Genomic DNA, 21,277 nt, shown 5'->3' with positions numbered 1-21,277 from the left:
ATTTTAGTTGGCCTAATCTGTCCAGAAAATTGTCTGTCTGGCAGTAGCTACTTGTGTCCTTTTTTTCCAATTCCTTTTTTACCCCTGCTTGATATAGTTATTTATTAACCATGTCAAAATCATCACCCAATTTCTTGAATGAGTTTCCGTTCCTTCAATAATGATTTAAGCACTTGTTTGCAGTTTGTGAAATTAAAGGAGATTAGAATAAAGTGTAGAAGAAAAAATAATCAGAAAATGATGTTTAGCAATTTTGAATAGTTACTAAAAATTACTTATTTTCTTGTAAAATGCTGGAGATAGGGAAAAACTTTCTTCAACAAAAAATATCAATACAAAACATTTTTAATTCAAAACACATATTCTTATTGTTGTGTACTAAATGTGACGCCTTTCATATTGTATCTTAGACATCTAGTTTATTTTGACATTGTATTGCCTTTCCATCTATTTATGATTTCCTTTGCTACTTATTCTCACAAACACTAAACTAAACAGCACCACTGATTGACTTGATTGCTTCTTTATTATAGTTACATTTGAGTTATAGCTCTGAATTGAATGTCCTGAAAAGTACTCAATTATTTTTCAGAAAACTAATGAGCATGATGAAACATTAAGTGAGTATATTAATTGTTTTGGTCATATAATAGTTACAACAAAGTATATGATTACCCATCCATGACGCAAAATTATTACATACATATAAAAAAAAGACACAAAAAACAAAGAAACAGTCCTTTTTTATTGCTGTTCTTCATCTTTACATTTATACAGAATGTTACAGATATTTATCACACCACATTCACTGATTGACAACTATATAGAGGGATTGATTGTGATAGAAATTTAATGTAAAAAGACAACAAACTTCTCAAAACATATGACCCTATATTCTATCTTGAATAATTCACAGGCAGGACTGTTGAGATCAACATATTTGATAAGTATTCAACGAATGACCAGCAATAACTTTTTTTTACAAAGTATAAATCAATTTATTAACAGAAGTCTACACTCTTAATTCAGCAGTTAAAGGCACTGACATAACAAACTCTGAAACAATTCAAAAATCAAAAATCAAAAGTCATTACAAGCAAAACACTGTAAACAAACAAAACACAGAAGAGCTATAAAGTACATTGAAAGAACTTCATAATACAGATATAATTATTTAAAAAAACCCTGATGTATTGCTACTTGATTAACCGAATTATTTTCAGGTAACCTGAAGAAAGAAATGAAAAAACAAGTTGAAGATCATATTCCCCCACATATTCGAGGTATGCATAATTGTAGTCTCTTATCAATTATCACGCCAGCGCATCAGTTGTTATATATTTATGTATATATAAAAGATAGACGGTGCTCTACATGTATATGAACTGTTAGAAATTGCAGGTTTATAAACAATAGTACCCAATCAATCATGAAACAAGTATTTTATGAAGGTTGTGTGTAATTTTCAGTTACCAACATACAATAATATACAATTCGAAATAACAAAAAACTGCTGCAGGAGATATAACTATTTAAATAATTTTTAATAAGACAACTCTCTACAAGATACCAATGATCATAAGATAGTATCCAGAAGTAAATTTTGTAAAAATAAAATTCTATTTTTTTCCGTATTTTACTTATAAATGGACTTATTTTTTTCTGCGGGGAAACATTACATTTACTCTGTGGTTAAAGTTTTTAGAATTTTAATAACTTTCTCAAACTATCCTGGGCATGCTGGGTTTGTACCAAACTTGGACAAAAGCTTATTTATGATCATAAGATAGTATCAAGAAGTAAATTTTGTAAAAAGATAAATCCATTTTTTCCGTATTTTACTTTTAAATGGACTTAGATTTTCTTCCAGTTAACATGACATACAGTCTGCAGTAAAAGTTTTTAAAACATTTATTAGATTCATAAACTATCCTGGATTTTTACCAAACTTGGACAGAAGCTTCTTACAATCAAAAGATAGTATCAAGAGGAATATTTTTACCGATTTTTTTCCTCATTTCTGTTGAGCCTGCGATTTACAGCAAAAGTAGGCAAGACACTGGGTTCCGCAGAACCCTTACAAATTTATTCTTAAGGCATTCAAATGAATAAAACTTGAGGTTTCCCAAAATCTGACAAAAATCCCAAAACATGACAACTACAATGTACCTTAACTTAGCTCTGAAGCTAAAACCAAGTTATATCGATGTTATATAAGAAATTTCTGAGAGAAAAAAATGATTCTATTTATAATCAGGCTCGCCGACCAAACGTTATCTTTTCAAAAATCTTCATGTATGATATCTTTAAAAAAATGAACCTACCCCCCCCCCCCTTTTATACCTTCTAACCCCAATATTACATTATATATTACATTTATTGAAAAATCTGAAGGAAAAAAACCAGACAAGACTGTGAGTGAAGCAAAGCATGCAGTCATGTTCCAATTTGAAAATAAACACTCTCTATTTATGTATTTTTTTACATAAATTTCTATTTATGCAGTTTCAGAGTGGTTGTTGCTATGGTTAATATGTGTTTCTGTGGTAACAATTGAAGTCAACAACACTTGATGATAGTAATTTAAAGTTTTTATGTATTTTCTTATCGGTTATGAAAAAATCCAAGACATTTAAGCTCTTAAACTGCAATATTCTGCAAATAAAACTCCATTTCCAAGGAAAAAATCGGTTGCTATGGTGATAAAACTGAAGAAAATCCCACGCATTTTTATATTTAATTTGGTAAAGTAGTATCCAAACTTCATAACTACAGTGCTAACTATTCTGTACACATTTGCACTTTTTTGAAAAACACCAGAGAAAATTTGTTAATTTCGAAAAAATCCCAATTTCAGAAATGTTGAAAATATGCATTTTTTCGCAAAAATTTTCAAAAAAATTACAAATTTGGTTGACATGCAATCTTCACTAAAATGAAGCTTAAACCAAGTTCTATCAATGTTAGATTTGAACATTAATGAAAAATACAAGATTCTATTCATAAGCAGGCTCTGAATTGTGGTGATTTAGCTGTTTTTTGAAAGATTTTACCAAGCTTAACGACCAAAAAAGAGTGTCCGTTACCATGACAACCACTCATATTTTCCCACTTAAATTTTTTTTTTGAGCAATATTCATTTACTGCTTCTACTAGGCCAATTAAAGATAAAATCTGAAACCATCATGTATCGCACTCTGCCTGGTTCTTACAAAGAGCTGTACTTAATTATTAAAATCTAAAACAAATTTCAAAGTTTATAAAACCAACAAAACCTAATGTATAACCACATCCAGGTAAGGAATTAGAATCTTTAATTCTCGGTAGATTCCTGCTTTGTTTCTTGGTGGATTCCTACTACACATTTGTATGTAAAGTCACTTATTCAGTGCAATGAACACAATCCACATTCAGAGCTGAAATAAGCTTTAATGTAGTGTTTTTAGTCGCCCATTTGTTCGTTGTTACCCATGTACAAATCAAGCTACATCCGCAGAGTATTAACCAGGAAATTGAAATATAGAGTAAAAGTTTAGTTAGGATATATTTGATACAGGAACAATTTTTTCTCAATTATTGTTTCCTCCAGACCATTTCCATTCTCAACTTAATTGTTTGATACCATTATAATACTGATTCAAATCAATGAATTTTACCTATGTTTTACCATTTAAGTTGGTTGCACACAAATGTAATGATTTATATGCGTGTACCTTAATTTAATTTTTTGATCTCTTAATCTTTGTGATTTGAAACTGACATGTTATTAATCAGGATCACTGTTTACTAAAATTGTCCGTTAATAAATTTAAAAATTATTAAGAAACTAAGGTTTCAACTCCCTCAGGCAAAGTTGGCTTAAGATGAGGCCTAAATTAAAATAATGTTTGTTTGCCCTTTTCCGACCCTATGTTTTGAAACAGGGTAGGTAGGTAGGTAAAATATTTTGTTTTTTTCTCCAAAAAAATAGTTTGGCTCGGTATATTATTTGTCATGGGTAGGCAGGTAGGTATAATACTTTATTTTATAGATACAAAATCTGTATAATGTCATTCTTGTCCGTTTTGTTTTAGCAAATATGTTTTCTGGGACTATTAGTTTTGAAGAAAAAAAATATCACGTAGAATGTGAAGATAATGTATATGCACTACTATTTTGTTTTCAAATATCAAAATATAGAGCTGTGTCGCATATCTTCAACGTTTATATGCCTGGAATTTTGAAGAGTTTGAACTTGCACTTATATTCTGTACTACGTACCTTGTACGCATTACTAAAGGTTGTCTGTAAGAGATAGCTTTGTACTGGTAAAATATGTCCAGGCAGACATCAATTACAAGTAAAAAAAGTCCCTAGAGTTAAAAATTCCGTGTTTGCCTTTCTTTCCAATAAAAATGCTACAAGACTTAAAACTCAAAACGTATTTCACATCGCATTAATAAATGATCTGTATGGAAAACTTGGCGATTTTACTCCAAGATATTCTCCACTTTACAGTGTTTTGTCACCTTTGGTTCATTTCAGATATAAATAATAAAGCGGCATCGTTCACATAATCATCCTGATCTGCGGATCACAAAAGGCCATCCCTACAAAGAATACAACGTCCGTTTACAAATTAGTTTGTACAGACGTTGATAATTTTGTATCAAACGAACTTTTTTGTAAATGAACCCTGCTCTTTAAGTATAAAGGTACAGAGTAACATACGTCATACATTTTGTATCAAGATTTCAGGAAGCGTTCAACATCGATTTCAAACAAGTGCTTTGAAACTTCAAATGCAAGTGTTCATGTCAAACACTCAGGTGATACCAAATGGACTGGACCTTATACGTTAAAGATAAAACCCGAGGATTCCTGTAAAAAAGTTTTGAGCGGGAAATACAAATATAAGATTTTTGGTAGGAACGAAAAAATAAAATAAAATATAATCTTGCCGGTAAATACAAAAAAAAGATTTTCAGGCGGAACGAATTGATATGATCGGTCGGTAAAGGGCAAACAAACAATATTTTAATTTAAAGCCTGAATTTGGCTATTTATTTTAGGTATTCTTAATAATTATCTCTTTAAAGATTGAATGAAAATGTTATAAAAGAAGAATACATTAATAATCCATTGTCTGTCATTTTTAGCTCACCTGGCCCGTCGTCCGGCGTCGTTAACTTTTACAAAAATCTTCTCCTCTGAAACTGCTGGGCCAAATTAAACCAAACTTGGCCACAATCATCATTGGGGTATCTAGTTTAAAAATTGTGTCCGGTGACCCACCCAACCAACCAAGATGGCCGCCATGGCTAAAAATAGAACATAGGGGTAAAATGCAGTTTTTGGCTTATAACTCAAAAACCAAAGCATTTAGAGCAAATCTTACAGGGGTAAAATTGTTAATCAGGTAAAGATCTATCTGCCCTGAAATTTTCAGATGAATCGGACAACCCATTGCTGGGTTGCTGCCCCTGAATTAGTAATTTTAAGGAAATTTTGCTGTTTTTTGGTTATTATCTTGAATATTATTATAGATAGAGATAAACTGTAAACAGCATTAATGTTCAGCAAAGTAAGATTTACAAATAAGTCAACATGACCGAAATGGTCAGTTGACCCGTTTAGGAGTTATTGCCCTTTATAGTCAATTTTTTACCATTTTTCGTAAATCTTAGTTATGTTTTACAAAAATCTTCTCCTCTGAAACTGCTGGGTTAAATTAAACCAAACTTGGCCACAATCATCATTGGGGTATCTAGTTTAAAAATTGTGTCCGGTGACCCGCCCAACCAACCAAGATGGCGGCCATGGCTAAAAATAGAACATAGGGGTAAAATGCAGTTTTTGGCTTACAACTCAAAAATCAAAGCATTTAGAGCAAATCTTACATGGTGTTAAATTGTTCATCAGGTAAAGATCTATCTGCCCTGAAATTTTCAGATGAATCGGACAACCCATTGTTGGGTTGCTGCCCCTTAATTAGTAATTTTAAGGAAATTTTGCTGTTTTTGGTTATTATCTTGAATATTATTATAGATAGAGATAAACTAAAAACAGCAATAATGTTCAGCAAAGTAAGATTTACAAATAAGTCAACATGACCGAATGGTCAGTTGACCCATTTAGGAGTTATTGCCCTTTATAGTCAATTTTTAACCATTTTTCGTAAATCTTAGTAATGTTTTACAAAAATCTTCTCCTCTGAAACTACTGGGCCAAGTTAATTATAGATAGAGATAATTGTAAGCAACTAGAATGTTCAGTAAATTAAGATGTACAAACACATCACCATCACCAAAACACAATTTTGTCATGAATCAATCTGCGTCCTTTGTTTAATATTCACATAGACCAAGGTGAGCGACACAGGCTCTTTAGAGCCTCTAGTTTGTTGAGCCATAGGAATAGTGTTCTGGCGGGGGCAGTGGGGTTGACGGTGGTGGCAGAGGCGTTAGCTAACTTCTTGTAAGCTTTATATTTTAGAAGGTGGAACACCTTCTTGCTTCCTACTTTGTACATAGAGGCCTCCTGTGATGAAGTTTCCACCAGTCACACGTCCAATGTCCTTGACTTCATTTTCATGGTTTAGTGACTACTTGAAAAAAGAGTTAAATATTTTTTGTTATGTTGAATTATCTCTTATTATAAGTAATAAGATAACTATATTTGGTATGTGGGTAACTTGCAAGGTTCTTATGTGTACATGTCCAACTGGCAGGTGTCATCTGACCTTATTTTCATGGTTCAAAGCTTATAGTTAAGTTTTTGTGTTTTGGTCTGTTTTTCGTATACTGTATGCAATATGTCTACTATATTTGTTGAATGTAATGACTATAAGGTGTACATGTATAGCCGGCAGGTGTCATCTGACCTTGATCTCATTTTCATGGTTCATTGGTCAAAGCAAAGTTTTGAGTTTTGGTCTTTTTTTCTAATACTTTATGCAATAGGTCAACTATATTTGGTGTATGGAAATATTTTATGAGTGTTATTTCAGTCGTGCAGGTTTATTTGACCTCATTTTAATAGGTTCATTGCTCAGTGTTAAGTTTTGTGTTTTGGGTCTGTTTGTCTTAAACTTTAAGCAATATGTCAACTACATTTATTGTATGGAGGAATTGTTAGCTGTTCATGTCTGCCTGGCATGGTTCGTCTGACATTGACCTCATTTTCACGGTTCATTGGTCAATGTTTAGTTTTCTTGGTTAATGTTGAGTTTATGTGACAGTTGTAATAAAGCTTTATACTTAGGACTATCAACATATTATCAATGATTAGTAAAGAAGGCGAGACATTTCAGTGTGTGCACTCTTGTTTAACTTTCCCTATGCTTAGATTTTTGATGAAATACTTCTTAATTACATAATTTCTGGTCAAATAGAAATAATTCATTTTCTTAAAGATTTGTTACAGATAAAGTAATATGATAAATATAGAATAACCATACATTGTCTCGAAATATCAATGTTATTTGTACAAGGCTTAGAAACAGGTAGAAAGCAAGGCTGTGCCGAGCATTTCTACCTGTTTCGAGCCGAGTACAAATAACAAATTGATATTTCGAGACAATGTATGGTTATACTTTATATACTGCAACTCTTAAAAATATTCTAAATGAAGTTTTTTGGGTAAAAAACATTTCCTAATTTGAAGCGGACGACGTTAAATTTCCGCGAACCTGTATGTTTTATTGACGTCATAAATAAAACTCTACGGAAACCCATTGCCAACGTCATCAACAAGGTGATATACGGTCATGGACTGTATATGACATATGAATATACAGCCAATGCAATTTGACTGCTCAAATAGCACATCTGCAGTATATATGACATTTTATATTTTTTTCTTTTTCTTAAGTAGATTGTGTGATGAATTTAGTGGTAGGTTTTTAGAAAAAATTGCATTGTAACTTCTCTCACTCAGTCATGTGTACAATTATTGACAGATTTTCATTAAATTGATAACAAAGGTTTATATCAACAGCCACTTGGAAAAATTCCAAAATCAGTGCTGATCAACTATTTTATTATAAGTAAGGCCCTGGGAAATATCCATTATATGGAAAGTTGTATTGTTTCACATTCTCAAGTTATTGCCATTGTTTTTCAATGCTCTAAACATGGGTTTAAAACTGTCAGTTACAATCAGAATTTTTTTTTCTTTAGTTCATTACAACAAATTAATTTACAAATCAGACATCAGCTTGTACAAATTGTTTTCTTTTCAGCTCACCATGACGAAGAATTAAGAGAATGGGAGCAAGACCAAACTACCTTTTTGGAAACCAGAGCAACACATCACATACTTGAATCTCTACCCTCGCATAACTGTATTGTTGTGACAGGAAGCTCGGGATGTGGTAAGTCTTCAAACATACATCATGCTGCCCTACACTTACGTGACAGTTTGGAATATGAGATAATACCAGTGTTAACAGGACCAACAGACATAATGAATTATTACAATAGAAACAAAAAACAAGTGTTTGTTGTAGATGACATATTTGGAAAGGAAACAATCAACACACAAACACTACAGATGTGGAGAGATTATTCAGAAAAATTGGGCAAAATATTTGGAGTTGCAGAAACAGATGTTAGAAGTATAAGTGATGGCACGGTTTCCAAGATATCAAATCCAAGATTACTGATTTCTTGTAGACTGCATATAAATAAAGAATCACAGTGTCAACGTATTGCATTGTTCACAAAAAAAGTATTCAATTTATTATCACCCGAGTTGTGTCTGCTGGAAGCTGAAAGAATTCATATGCTGCACAAGTATCTTCCTGATGACATAATTGACAATATAAAACAAGTCAAGGAGAACGTTGATTACTTTCCCTTGCTTTGTAAATTGTCAAAAGACAAAACATGTGAGGAAGTGGAGAAACTATTTACAGCTCCTCTGGACAGTATTAAAACAGACATAATCACAATTATTGATACAAACAAAGAACACTTCTGTGCTCTTGTTCTGTGTATTCTTTTTAACGATGGATTTGATACAGATTGGCTTAAATTAGGATCAGTGTCAGAAAAGGAAAAAAAGGACAAACTTGAGCACATTGTCAAAGAATTTGACATAGACTTAAGCAAAGAGAGGCATAGAAATTCTTTAAAAGCTGGCTTTTCAACATTACATGGCACATATTTCAAACTGAGAGGCACAGAGTACAGAATGATACATGACAAAATCCATGAAATGGCAGCTGTAATCTGTGGACAACACCTTACCGAATGTTTTATGAAATATGCTACTCCTGAATTTATTCAGGATCATTTCATCCTCGAATCTTTAACAGAAATTCAAGAAAAGGATGATTTAATAGTACTATTGAAAGATCAAGAAGAAGATTATTTTGAACGACTGTTATGTGATTTAAAAGAGCATGCCGTTACAAGCACATTCAATAATGCACAGTTAATTAGTCAGACATTTAGAGATAAGTTAATAAGCTTTTTAAAAAGGAATGATGTAAAAACAGTATTAAAGAACATTGATACAGAAGGCTGCATTATAGACGATGATTATGATGAACTAGAATATAGAGATAAGAAGAAACACTTTTATACGACACCTTTAGTAGAATCAGCAACTACTGGTTACATTGATATTGTTCAATTTCTGATTGTTCATGTTAAATCTGATGTGAATAAAACAGACAGTGAAGGCAGATCCCCTTTACATAAAGCATCTGGAACAGGACATACAGCTGTAGCTAAACTATTATTAGAGAACAATGCTGATGTATCTCAGTGTGATGTGGTTGATGAGTCGCCATTGTATGTGGCTTGTAAAGGAGGACATAAAGATACAGTAGAACTGTTACTGCAGAATAATGCTAGCGTATCTCAGTGTAATAGGCATGCTGAGTCACCATTGTATGCGGCCTGTGAAGGAGGACATACAGATATAGTAGAACTGTTACGTCAGAACAATGGTGCTGTCTATCAGTGTAACAGTTATGGTGGATCTCCATTGTATGTGGCCTGTGAAGGAGGACATAAAGATACAGTAGAACTGTTATTGCAGAACAATGGTTACGTTGATGGTATATACTCTCCATTGTTTATAGCCTGTGATAGAGGACATACAGATATAGTAAAACTGTTACTGCCGTACACTGATTATATATCTCTGTGTGGTGAGGGTGGAGACTCTCCATTGTTAGTGGCCTGTCAAGGAGGACATAAAGATATAGTAGAACTGTTACTGCAGTTCAATGCTGATGTCGATGCTGATGTCGATGCTGATGTCGATGAAGGTGATGATTGGGTGGGAACATCTCCATTACATGCGGCCTGTGAGGGGGGACACACAGATATAGTAAAACTGTTACTGCAGTACAGTGCTGACGTCTCTAAGTGTGACATGTTTGGACACTCTCCATTGCAAATGGCCTGTAAAGAAGGACATAGAGATACAGTAGAACTGTTACTTCACAACAAGGCTGCGGTCTCTCCGTGTGGTTTGTTTGAAAAGCCTCTGTTGCATTTTGCCTGTGAAGGAGGAGATAAAGATACAGTAGAACTCTTACTGCAGAAAAATGCTGATGTCTTTGAGTGTAATGATATTGGACAGTCTCCATTGTATGTGGCCTGTGCAGGAGGACATAAGGATACAGTAGAACTGCTTCTTCAGAACAATGCTGATGTCAATCAGTGTAAGAAGAATGGATGGTCTCCATTGTTTGCGGCCTGTGAAGGAGGACATAAAGAGACAGTAGAACTGTTACTTCGGAACAATGCTGATGTCAATCAGTGTAAGAAGAATGGAATATCGCTATTGTATGTGGCCTGTAGAGGAGGACATAAAGAGACAGTAGAACTGTTACTTCAGAACAATGCTGATGTCTCTAAGTGTAATACTGATGGTGAATCTCCATTGTATGTGGCCTGTGCAGGAGGACATAAAGATACAGTAGAACTGTTACTTCGGAACAATGCTGATGTATCTCAGTGTAACAGTAGAGGAGAGTCACCGTTACATGCGGTTTGTTTATCCAGACTAAAATTGCAATCAAAAGTGAATAGTATAGATACAAATTCACTTAAAAACAGACTGAACAAGAATTATGCAATTGCATTTAACAACATAATGAACAAGAATTATCTACACCAAATTGAAACTGTTAAATTATTACTTTCATGGAACGCAGATATTAAATTGTGTGATAAGGAAGGTAAGACACCACTTGATATTGCCTTTAAATCACAGTCTGTAGACATTGTAAATCTTTATGAGCAGCATCTTAAATTGAAAGCATCACAATTAAAGTAACCATCTGTGGATTTTACAAGTAGGAATAACAAGAGTGGACACACACAAATGTCTCGCCTGTCGTGTATTTCTAATTGAAGTTATATTAAAAGAAAATGCTATCAGACATACATTATAAATTTTAAGCTGTAAATAATGAGATAATATCGCTGCTGCTGATGCATGTATGAATGCTAAAGCTGCTGCCAGGCCTGCTGAAGACAACTATCATAGTGTCTGCATACTACTAATTGTATAGGTTTATTATCCACTATATGAAGATATGCTGGATAACTGTGGTTAAGAGTGAAATAACTTAGTGATATACCATTGATATTGATAATTGTGATTAAAGATGGCAGTGAAGATTGATGTATGATTGTTAGATTTTAATAGAAAAGGATATTTAACAATGTTTAAACACAATCTTAGGAAGTTAAGTGCTGAAAAGTAACATAGTTTGACTTGTGATAAAGTTACATCTGTAGTGAGTTATAAAAACATTATGAATACTGAATTTTTTTTTTATTATTAACAACTGTTACTGAAAGAGAGGAATTTTCTTGATACCAGACACTTGTCATGCTTGTAGACAGATTTAAGTCGGAAACAGTCATGTTGGTCTGATCAAGTCTTAATCGACTTAATTTACCGCTAGGGAAAAACGTTAATACCTGTTAAGACATTCAGACACTTTTCCGATTTATCGTATTAAGTGTTATCAAAGGTACCAGGATTATAATTTAGTACGCCAGACGTGCGTTTCGTCTACATAAGACTCATCAGTGACGCTCAAATCAAAATATTTATAAAACCAAACAAGTACAAAGATGAGCATTGAGGATCCAAAATTCCTAAAGGTTGAGCCAAATACGGCTAAGGTAATCTATGCCTGGAATAAGAAAATCCTTAGTTTTTTCGAAACATTTAAAGTTTTGTAAACAGGAAGTTTATGAAAATGACCACATTATTGATATTCATGCCAACACCGAAGTGTTGACTACTGGGCTGGTGATACCCTCGGGGACGAAACGTCCACCAGCAGTGGCATCGACCCAGTGGTGTTAATAGTTATCAAAGTTTTGTTTTCAACCGACCCTCATTGTCAATTTCTAGATGTAAGTCAAGATATGAAGCCGACTTAACTGTATCTGTAGTATCCTTTATCTCCAATTCGATGGGATAGATGCGTTCCACATAGTCACCAAATTTTGAATTGTTTAGTGAAAGAACGTCATCTTTATAGCGGAAAGTAGAGGTAAAGAATATTGCTTACTTTTCATCCTTCTTCCTCAGAAGTTCCTGCATGAAGTCAGCCTCATTATAATAAAGAAACAAGTCGGCAAGTAGAGGGGCACAGTTTGTTCCCATTGGAATGCCGACAGTCTGTTGAAAAACACGTCCTCCGAACGTAACAAATATGTTGTCAATCAAGAAATCAAGCATCTTGATAATATCGGTTTCAGATAATTTTTTGTTTGAATCAGAGTGATTCTTTACAAAGTAGGATTTATCCCTCCCTAAGACAAGATACTTGTATCTACGTTGGCCATTCTTTTTTATGAAGCAAAGTAATACCAACTCTTTCAATTTGTCTTTTAGTTTGGAATGTGGAATACTTGTGTAATGAGTAGAAAAGTCAAATGTTTTAATACGGTTACAAGATGAACGAGAGTTAGATATTTACTCTAAAAGATCTTAGGAATTTTTAAGTATCCACATCTGATTCACGCAACATCTAGAATAGGCAGTTTCACAATACCTTTGAAGCCAGTATTTGATTGCTGATAAAATAGATGTTAATATTTTAGAAAGAGATTTCGTGGAGCAATTTGAAGACCCAGCAAGAAACCGTTGTTTGTAAGGACACTTATGTAGTTTAGGTATCCAATACAGTGATGGAAGATCCAGTTCTTCATCTTTGGTTGAAATAACAAAGGAACAAAGAATAGACCTATGATTATCCAGGATTTTATCTTTGGTAAGTGTCGTGAGGGTATATGTTGTGTTTCCAAGTGAATTGTCTATACCTAATTCGTTTATCAAGCAATTAATGTAATGACTTTTACAGACAAAAACGATGTTATTTGGGGCTTTGTCTGCGCGGGGACAACAACATTTATCATGGAGGTCGGATAGGTGTTTTGCAACAATTGGGTCTTTAAAGATTGACGTAGCATGGGCATTGATGAACCCATTCAGTTTCTTAATTCTGATTTGTATTATCGACCTCACTGCCTTAATCCATTCGGATATAGTGTCTACGTCTTCCTTCTCGCGCTTAGCCCATTGCCTTGCATAATCCTCGACTGAACCATCAAAATTTTAAAGTTGTATTTCCAATTGATGGATTTAGGCTCACGATATTTCGGACCTTTCGATAACACATTTCGTAGAGAAGTGTTATTAACAATGTTAAGGTCACCGGTAATAACGTGGCCAGCAGGATTATATGTGAATTGGGAACTAGCACAAGTGCAATCAGGAGGTTTAGACTTGAAGTCGTCAATATTGAGATCCTGCAAAACACGTTTGTAATTGAAAATTCTAGTTGCAATAGGTTTGGTATAGGTATAAGAAAAAGAAAAAAAAAAAAAAAAATACTAATCTCCGAGGAAAAATCAAAAGGCAAAATCAAAAGTCCAAATTATTGGTACAGACTGGTCTTTGAAATAAGGAGGTATTTTCGATTGAACCAATTTATGATGACGGATATTGCTTAGGTTGACGCCATCGAGACCTTTGTTGGCAAAGGAAAGATTTAGAAAAGATATTTTCTCTTTTTCATCTTTTCCAATGCGAACTGGCTTAAAAAGTCTGTGACTTGCAGTATCCGAAATTATAGCTTGAAGTTTGTATTGGTTTAAATGAGGGTTTGTAACAGTGGATTCCAAACATAAATTGAACAGAGAATGAAGTTTGGAAGGGGTAATGAATAAAGTTTCGTGCGAATGTGATGAATACCTAACGGCTTTTGTATGAATGGCAGCAAGTCATTAATAGAGACATCATGCAGAGAAGGTGATGTAAAATGACGATGACCATGACTGCGTCTACTGTGTTTGTTATCCATAGCGTTGACATTTTTTTTTCGAGCTATGACTTTCACTATGTCTCTGGTATATTTAGTTCTTTTTTATAAGCAGGGTACCTCTGATAACCTTTATCAATTTCGGGACGAAATTGTATATGGGGATATTTTTGGTTCTTTTTCTAAGTATAACTTAAAACCGTTTTTGGAGTATGTTTAACCATCATTTTTTTTAAATCTTTAATGATGTTCAAAACCAAAACTAAAAAGTTCCAACTGTTGATAATGAATAACAAAGTATGATGCAGGATACGATTTCCTTTAACTCCTTTCTGGTATTATTTCCACTTGGTGCATTTTATGTAGGAGAATCATCTGCAAAAGAAACATACATTGCAATTAAAATGGATATACTTCAGAAATAATAATAATTGATAACATTCTACTCCATATATTGTTTTTAGTCTTCTATTGTTTGTCTGTTGTTCGTTTGTGTGCTCATAGCGTTGACATTTTATATCCGACTTATGAGTAAGAATTTGTCTTTGGTACATTTCGCCTCACTTCTACTTTAATAACTAGATCGGTATAATTCTACATAGATATGTGTTATCAGTAGAAGAACAAAACACATATTATGATATTGAAGGGACGAGTTACTATTGTGAGATACATTTTAGTAATTTATACGATATTTGATACTTTGGCACAGTTAGGACGACCCAACCTTCTAATGCTCATGGATTCTCAAGCATGCTTATTGATTTTTCTGGTTCGTTAGGCTCAGTCTGCTCCTGGTTTTTTATATAACTTTTTGATTTATATGTGTATATCGTGCATTTGATAGGATAAGCTGTCACTTACTGTAATGTTTTATAACTGACAATGAACCCAGTTTTAACGGTAGATCCATCAGACACGAAGTGAATAATCATCTTATTGGAAGTGGAATTAAATTCTTTTCCTTCAGTAGGACCGCCAGCCAAAGTATCTATTAATGCTTCGGCTTTAACCTCACCATCATATATCTAATCAAAATCATTTATTATAAAAATATAATGATGTTTTAGTATCACATTACATCTACTGTCCACTGGACGATATCTTAATGTAAAACAGAGAATTGATATTGATTTTTCATTTCAATAAATATGTTGCTTACAATGAAGTACATAAAGTCGACTGTACATTGCATTGACTATCGCGAAGTGTACCAATAAATGAACAAGATCTGCTTTATGTCCTTTCCAGTGTATCTGAAATCAACCTATTATAGATAATGATGCATGCTTCTTGTTTGTTACTTTCTGTGTCCGGTTTTGCATACTGTTTGTATGTCGTTGCTGGTTTTTTTTATATGACGGTCTTAACTACAATAAACTAATTTTCCCGAGTTTTAATTTTGATTTTGATTTTAGGTTTGATTATTCTGTTTTTATTCGGATAAAACAATTTTTAAAGAAAGAAAAATACGGCAAAAAGAAATAAAACATGTGTTGGCAAACAAGTCTTCTATCAATGTTTGGAATCTCCAAAACAGACAAAAGACATGAATACAATTATATAACTTCAAAAGCATGTTTTAAATATTTTTCTAACCATTTGAATATGTATATACCTGCACACAAAGTCATAAGGCAGACCGGTAGAAGTGCGGATTAAAGACTCTAAATGAAAGTAAGTGAAGTTCAGCATTACTTTTGAACCTGCCTTAACTGTGATATTGTAATAACAATTTTGATCGTTACAATATTTAGAAGGATAGTTCGGTGACGTAAAACTTCCATCTGGTCCATTAAATATTCCACCACATGTATCTGTCATAGTAAATAAGTCAGATGTTTATTAGTACAATTCTTGTATCGAAATAGATGGTTATTTTTAAAAGGTAAGGGACTACTTTTCATCTTATGAAAGCATGAGAACCAATTGGATTATCTTTCCATTTTTATGAAAACCATTTTTTGAAGTAAGTATGTTGAATACCAAGCTGTATATGTGTAACATTGTTACCGTTTTCTTTTAAAAAGAATCTAACTAGAGGAAAAAATGAAATTTGGTCAACAGCTTGTAATAATAATGTATATCTAACAGAGAAAAAACTTATCAATACAAAACAAGCCTTTTTAACTCTTACTCGTTAATCTTGAACATAAATTAAACAATGGAATAAAAAATTATTTCGATGCTTTATTAAACCTTTCAGTGTGCTTTTTTGTTTTGTTATAACTGATGGTCTTGTCGTCGTTGCATCAGTATCCAACCAACAGCTGATTCTACCTTCACAAACTTCCCCTATTAGCAAATTCATTGTTAACCTAATGTGTACTGTTATATTCCTCTGGTCAAGTGAGAGGTTTTAATGTTTATACCTGTCCTGTTTGTACTGTTATATTCCTCTGGTCAAGTGAGAGATTTTAATGGTTATACCTGTCCTGTTTGTACTGTTATATTTGTCTGGTCAAGTTAGAGGTTTTAATGGTTATACCTGTCCTGTTTGTACTGTTATATTCCTCTGGGCAAGTGAGAGGTTTTACTGGTAATAACTGTCCTGTTTGTACTGTTATGTTCCTCTGGTCAAGTGAGAGGTTTTAATGGTTATACCTGTCCTGTTTGTACTGTTATATTCCTCTGGTCAAGTGAGAGGTTTTAATGGTTATACCTGTCCTGTTTGTACTGTTATATTCCTCTGGTCAAGTGAGAGGTTTTAATGGTTATACCTGTCCTGTTTGTACTGTTATATTCCTCTGGTCAAGTGAGAGGTTTTAATGGTTATACCTGTCCTCAAATATAGTATTATTGCGTTTTTTTCTTGATGTTACAATGATAATGGCTTTTTCTAGAAAGTTTTTTTTTATGAATAAAGCACTGTTCATGGAAAGAACCCACAATCTTTGGCAAGAAAACTGATAATTATTACCAAGGAAGATGTAACACATGCTGGTTCAAAATCATGACCTCAGTGTTGAGAGACAATATTTATCTCATTCTTACTCGAAGTTTCCTGACCTGTTCATTATTCTTATTTAGTTGACTTGTCGATCTCAGTTACTCACTGGTCCGAATTTGATTATGACAACCTATTAACTTGCGATCCTCTGAAATGTCTATTGTGACGTCATGAAAAATGGCGACAATGCCTCATGACGTTACTTAGATAGAACACATCTTTTTTGTAGGTAGTTCGAAAAGAAGGAGTAAGATTTCTGCATATTGTCTAAAATCAAGTGAGAAACAGATTCCACCATCAAACCTTGTACAGTACGATATGTATCCACTCTCGAAAGTTAAAATTTACAATTAAATCACTCGTCGAGCCTCGCTTTTAAAATAAAACAAAAAAATATCTGTCTTGTATCATATTCGATGCAATGGGAGAATCTATATTTATACAATAGGTTAAGTGTTAAGATTAAATGATCAAACGTGTGGTGTTTTTTAGGTTATAATTAATACGAGAACTTACGACAGTTGCAATCTGTAAAAGAATATGAAATGTGTTTTGGTATTAATTAACACGTCTTTAAGTTGTTATGTTTGTCTATCTTTTCACTACTCAAATAAAGGCAACAGCAAAATACCGCTGTTCAAAATTCATAAATCGAATAAGAAAAAAAAATCAGGGTTACTAAGTAAAACTCAGGGAAAGACATCAAATATTAAAGGAGAAATACGACACAACATAAACACAACACTAAAATGTTATACACACAGAAATGAACTATAATAGAACAATACCCATTTTCTTGAATTGGTACAGGACATTTAAATAAAACAAATGGTGTGTTGAACCTGGTTTTGCGGCTAGTCAAACCTCGCGCTTGTTTTTAAATAGCAAACATATATGCTCTATGTTGAAGGCCGTACCTTGACCGTTAGTAGTTTCTCTTTATTAATTTGTTACGTGGATGGAGATTTGTCTCATTGACACTCATATCTTATCTTCCTACGTCTATATAAGAAGTAACAATCCTGAAATTTTCTGATAATTTCTTATTAAAAAAGGTAAACAAATCGTCAAAACAGAACTAGTAGTTGTGACACACATTTTACTTACCTAAATGTATACACTATGGAAGTGACATGTTCATTACATTTTCCGGCACATTGTTTGTTTCAAAAAGTTAAAGCGACTTACTAAACTATACAACGGGTAAGATATTTGTTACATACCAATGCATGTAGGCGGCTCACAACATCTGTTTGTATTGCAAAAAGGGCCTATGCCTGTATCTTGTTCATTAACATCACACACAGGTTTAATATCTCCGTTTTTAGCTTTACACTGGGCATACTGAAGCGTGTCTTAGAATAGATAAGAAAGACAAGACAATGGTCATAATATATTATAAATGAGTTGCACTAATTCTAGGATTTCACGCAAAGAAAAGTATCATTACAAATATCTAACATGTAGTCTTCATGAACTTTTTTTTTTACATTTAAACCTAAAAATAATGTAAGTATAATTTATACCTTAAAAACACATCTGCGTTTGCTTTTATTGTCTTGTAAAAAAAATCGCAGTTATTTTAATTCATTTTAGAAAATTACCAATTGTACAAATTCCTGACCATTATTGTTACTTCATGATAAAATGTTTATAAATTAAACGATGTTTGGACAGACGTGTATTACAAAGAATCCAAGTCATGAAAAATAACTAATATTCCAAAACAAAAGACAGATTTTCATGAAATAAATTAAAACTTGATATCTTTGAAGTTGTAGAAATTGCAAAGAAATAGTAGAGCCATTAACGATGTAAAGGTCGTCAATAAACACCAAATTATCTAAATAAAAAAAAAATTAATTTCTGTTGATCAATAAACATGATAAAGTACGACCAAAAAATATCATGAACAGTGGATTTTTTCTTTATTGATGGTAACAATGTTAATGAATGAAGGTAAATATAAGTTGACCTTAATCCGATCTCTATATTTGACGTGTTGTTGAATAAGTTGTTTTCTTGATTTTGCTAAAGTCTGCATACCACTTATAGAAAAGGAGTAATTCGTTCGACATTTCGCACTGTATCCCTTAGTCTTCAAAACTGTTTTTCGTTTCAATCAAGAAATCACAATCAATCAACAGTAATATGTGTACGCGATTTTCATACCATAACATGTAGGCGGCAATCAACTTATATCACTATTGCAGCATGAACCTGTGTAACACACCATAATATGTAGGCGACAATCAACCTATATCCCTATTGCAGCATGAACCTGTGTTACACACCATAATATGTAGGCGGCTATCAACTTATATCACTATTGCAGCATGAACCTATGTTACATACCATAAAATGTAGGCGGTAAGCAACGTATATCACTATTGCAGCATGAACCTGTGTAACATTTGTACGTACCAATACATGTAGGCGGCTGGCAACATCTATTAATATTGTGGCAACATGAACCTGTGTCTTCTTCATCTACAGCACACGTTTGTTTACACATTCCACCTTTAGCTTTGCATTGACGTGTATCTAGATATGCAATTGATACAAATATAATTTCTATTTTTTTATAATCCGTTATTTAATTATAGAAAATATAGAAAAAAATACTGTTATTCTTAATTGTACACTGTGTCTACATTCCTATGGAATGGTTAACTGTTATTTATAACACAATGTCACTTTTAACTTATTATGTCTTTTAGTTTTGTTCAATATAATAGATGCATGTGTGACTGTTATCGAAGCAAATAAGCAATAAATCCAAGTTAAATCGATCATGTTTTACTGTTTCAAATCAGGAATATGACCGTTGATATCAATCGTTTGTTATTTTTGATCTTTTCTTTTTAACATTTCCTGAACAACTTTTTTTTTTAAATTTGATCCAGTCAATCTATATTTTTTATTATTTATTTATATGCTAGTTTTATAGCTGTTGATATGCGCAATAAGAACAAACAGAAATTAATTGATTTTAGAAAATACGAAAAGTATATATTAGAAAATATACTCGTTTACTGACTATTTAAAATTTAAAAAATCAAGTAGGCCTGACTACTTGTTATCATAGGTTGTTAAAAACAGATCAAACTAAACAAATTCGTATAAAATTAGATTGAAAAAAAAACGTATCTAAATGCTGTCATTTGTATTAAAAACCAGACTGTAATCAACTCGAAAAAACTAAAACTAAAAAAAGTTAAACTTTATTTTACATACATAATTGTACTTTGATTCTGCATTAATGTATAAAAACACATCACAAATTTGAAGAAAACAATAAGACAACAGAAAATTCTTGTCCATTGTATTAAAAAAATAATATATTTTCAAATAACGATAAAGATGTCTTACTTTTAACTTTAAGAACTGTCACTGCTGCAGCACAAACAATGAAAATGGCAAGTACCAATACAAATTTCATCTTGGTGTTCTGTTCAGAGCATGTAAATTGTAAGTAATGTAATTATGAATGTATAGATATATATATATATATATGTATACGTAGTATTGATCGCGAGTTTGTCCTGTTATAAACGAACACGTTTTACCACGTTGAAAGCTATATTTAGATACATTGTTTCAATCTGTTGCATATGTAGAGAAAAAGTAACCAGAGAAAAATATTCAACGTGTGACCGAACACCACATTAATTCACTCATGCGCGTAGCGCATGAGTTAATTATCAGTGTTGTGCGGTCACGAGTTGAATATTTTTTTATATTTGCATTCTTTAATAAGTTATTCTCTTTATTACATTGGCAAATGGATTTTTTTTAAAAATTAATGTAAAATATGTAAGACAATAAATCTTTTTTCGACGCATTTGCAATTTGTTTTGATCCGCCTTTATCGACGTCTTGAGAACGCCTATTGTTGTATGACGTCAGAGAGTGAAATAACCATGATTGTTTCACATGTGAAATTATCGGTTTTTATTTTACTGGGAAATCAATGTAATTCATTGGAACAATTTAATAATAAAATTTAATCAAATACAAAAATTGCAATGCACTGGAGG

The 21,277-nt window shown here is 32.7% G+C and overlaps 1 protein-coding gene and 1 long non-coding RNA gene across 2 annotated transcripts in view; one reads left to right on the top strand and one right to left on the bottom strand.

Annotated features, from left to right (window-relative positions):
* LOC143058047 (uncharacterized) overlaps positions 1–11,773 on the top strand; it is a 36,962-nt gene extending 25,189 nt beyond the window's left edge. The window contains exons 6-8 of the mRNA XM_076231512.1: positions 593–620; positions 1,224–1,283; positions 8,222–11,773. Of these exons, the coding sequence (XP_076087627.1) occupies positions 593–620; positions 1,224–1,283; positions 8,222–11,277 (3,144 nt within the window). The 3' untranslated portion in view covers positions 11,278–11,773. The remainder of the gene's footprint in view (positions 1–592; positions 621–1,223; positions 1,284–8,221) is intronic.
* A 6,341-nt stretch (positions 11,774–18,114) lies between these two features.
* On the bottom strand, positions 18,115–20,707 carry LOC143058232 (uncharacterized). Its single transcript, XR_012972956.1, has 3 exons — positions 20,610–20,707; positions 19,662–19,781; positions 18,115–18,592 (listed from the first exon to the last, which is right to left on the bottom strand). It is a non-coding gene; the product is annotated as an uncharacterized LOC143058232 (long non-coding RNA).
* Between the last annotated feature and the right edge of the window lie 570 nt (positions 20,708–21,277).

Source organism: Mytilus galloprovincialis, chromosome 14 (assembly GCF_965363235.1).
Source record: "Mytilus galloprovincialis chromosome 14, xbMytGall1.hap1.1, whole genome shotgun sequence".
Taxonomy (NCBI): Eukaryota; Metazoa; Mollusca; class Bivalvia; order Mytilida; family Mytilidae; genus Mytilus; species Mytilus galloprovincialis.
Note: the sequence above shows the minus strand (reverse complement) of the source record. Positions and strands in the feature narration are given on the sequence as shown.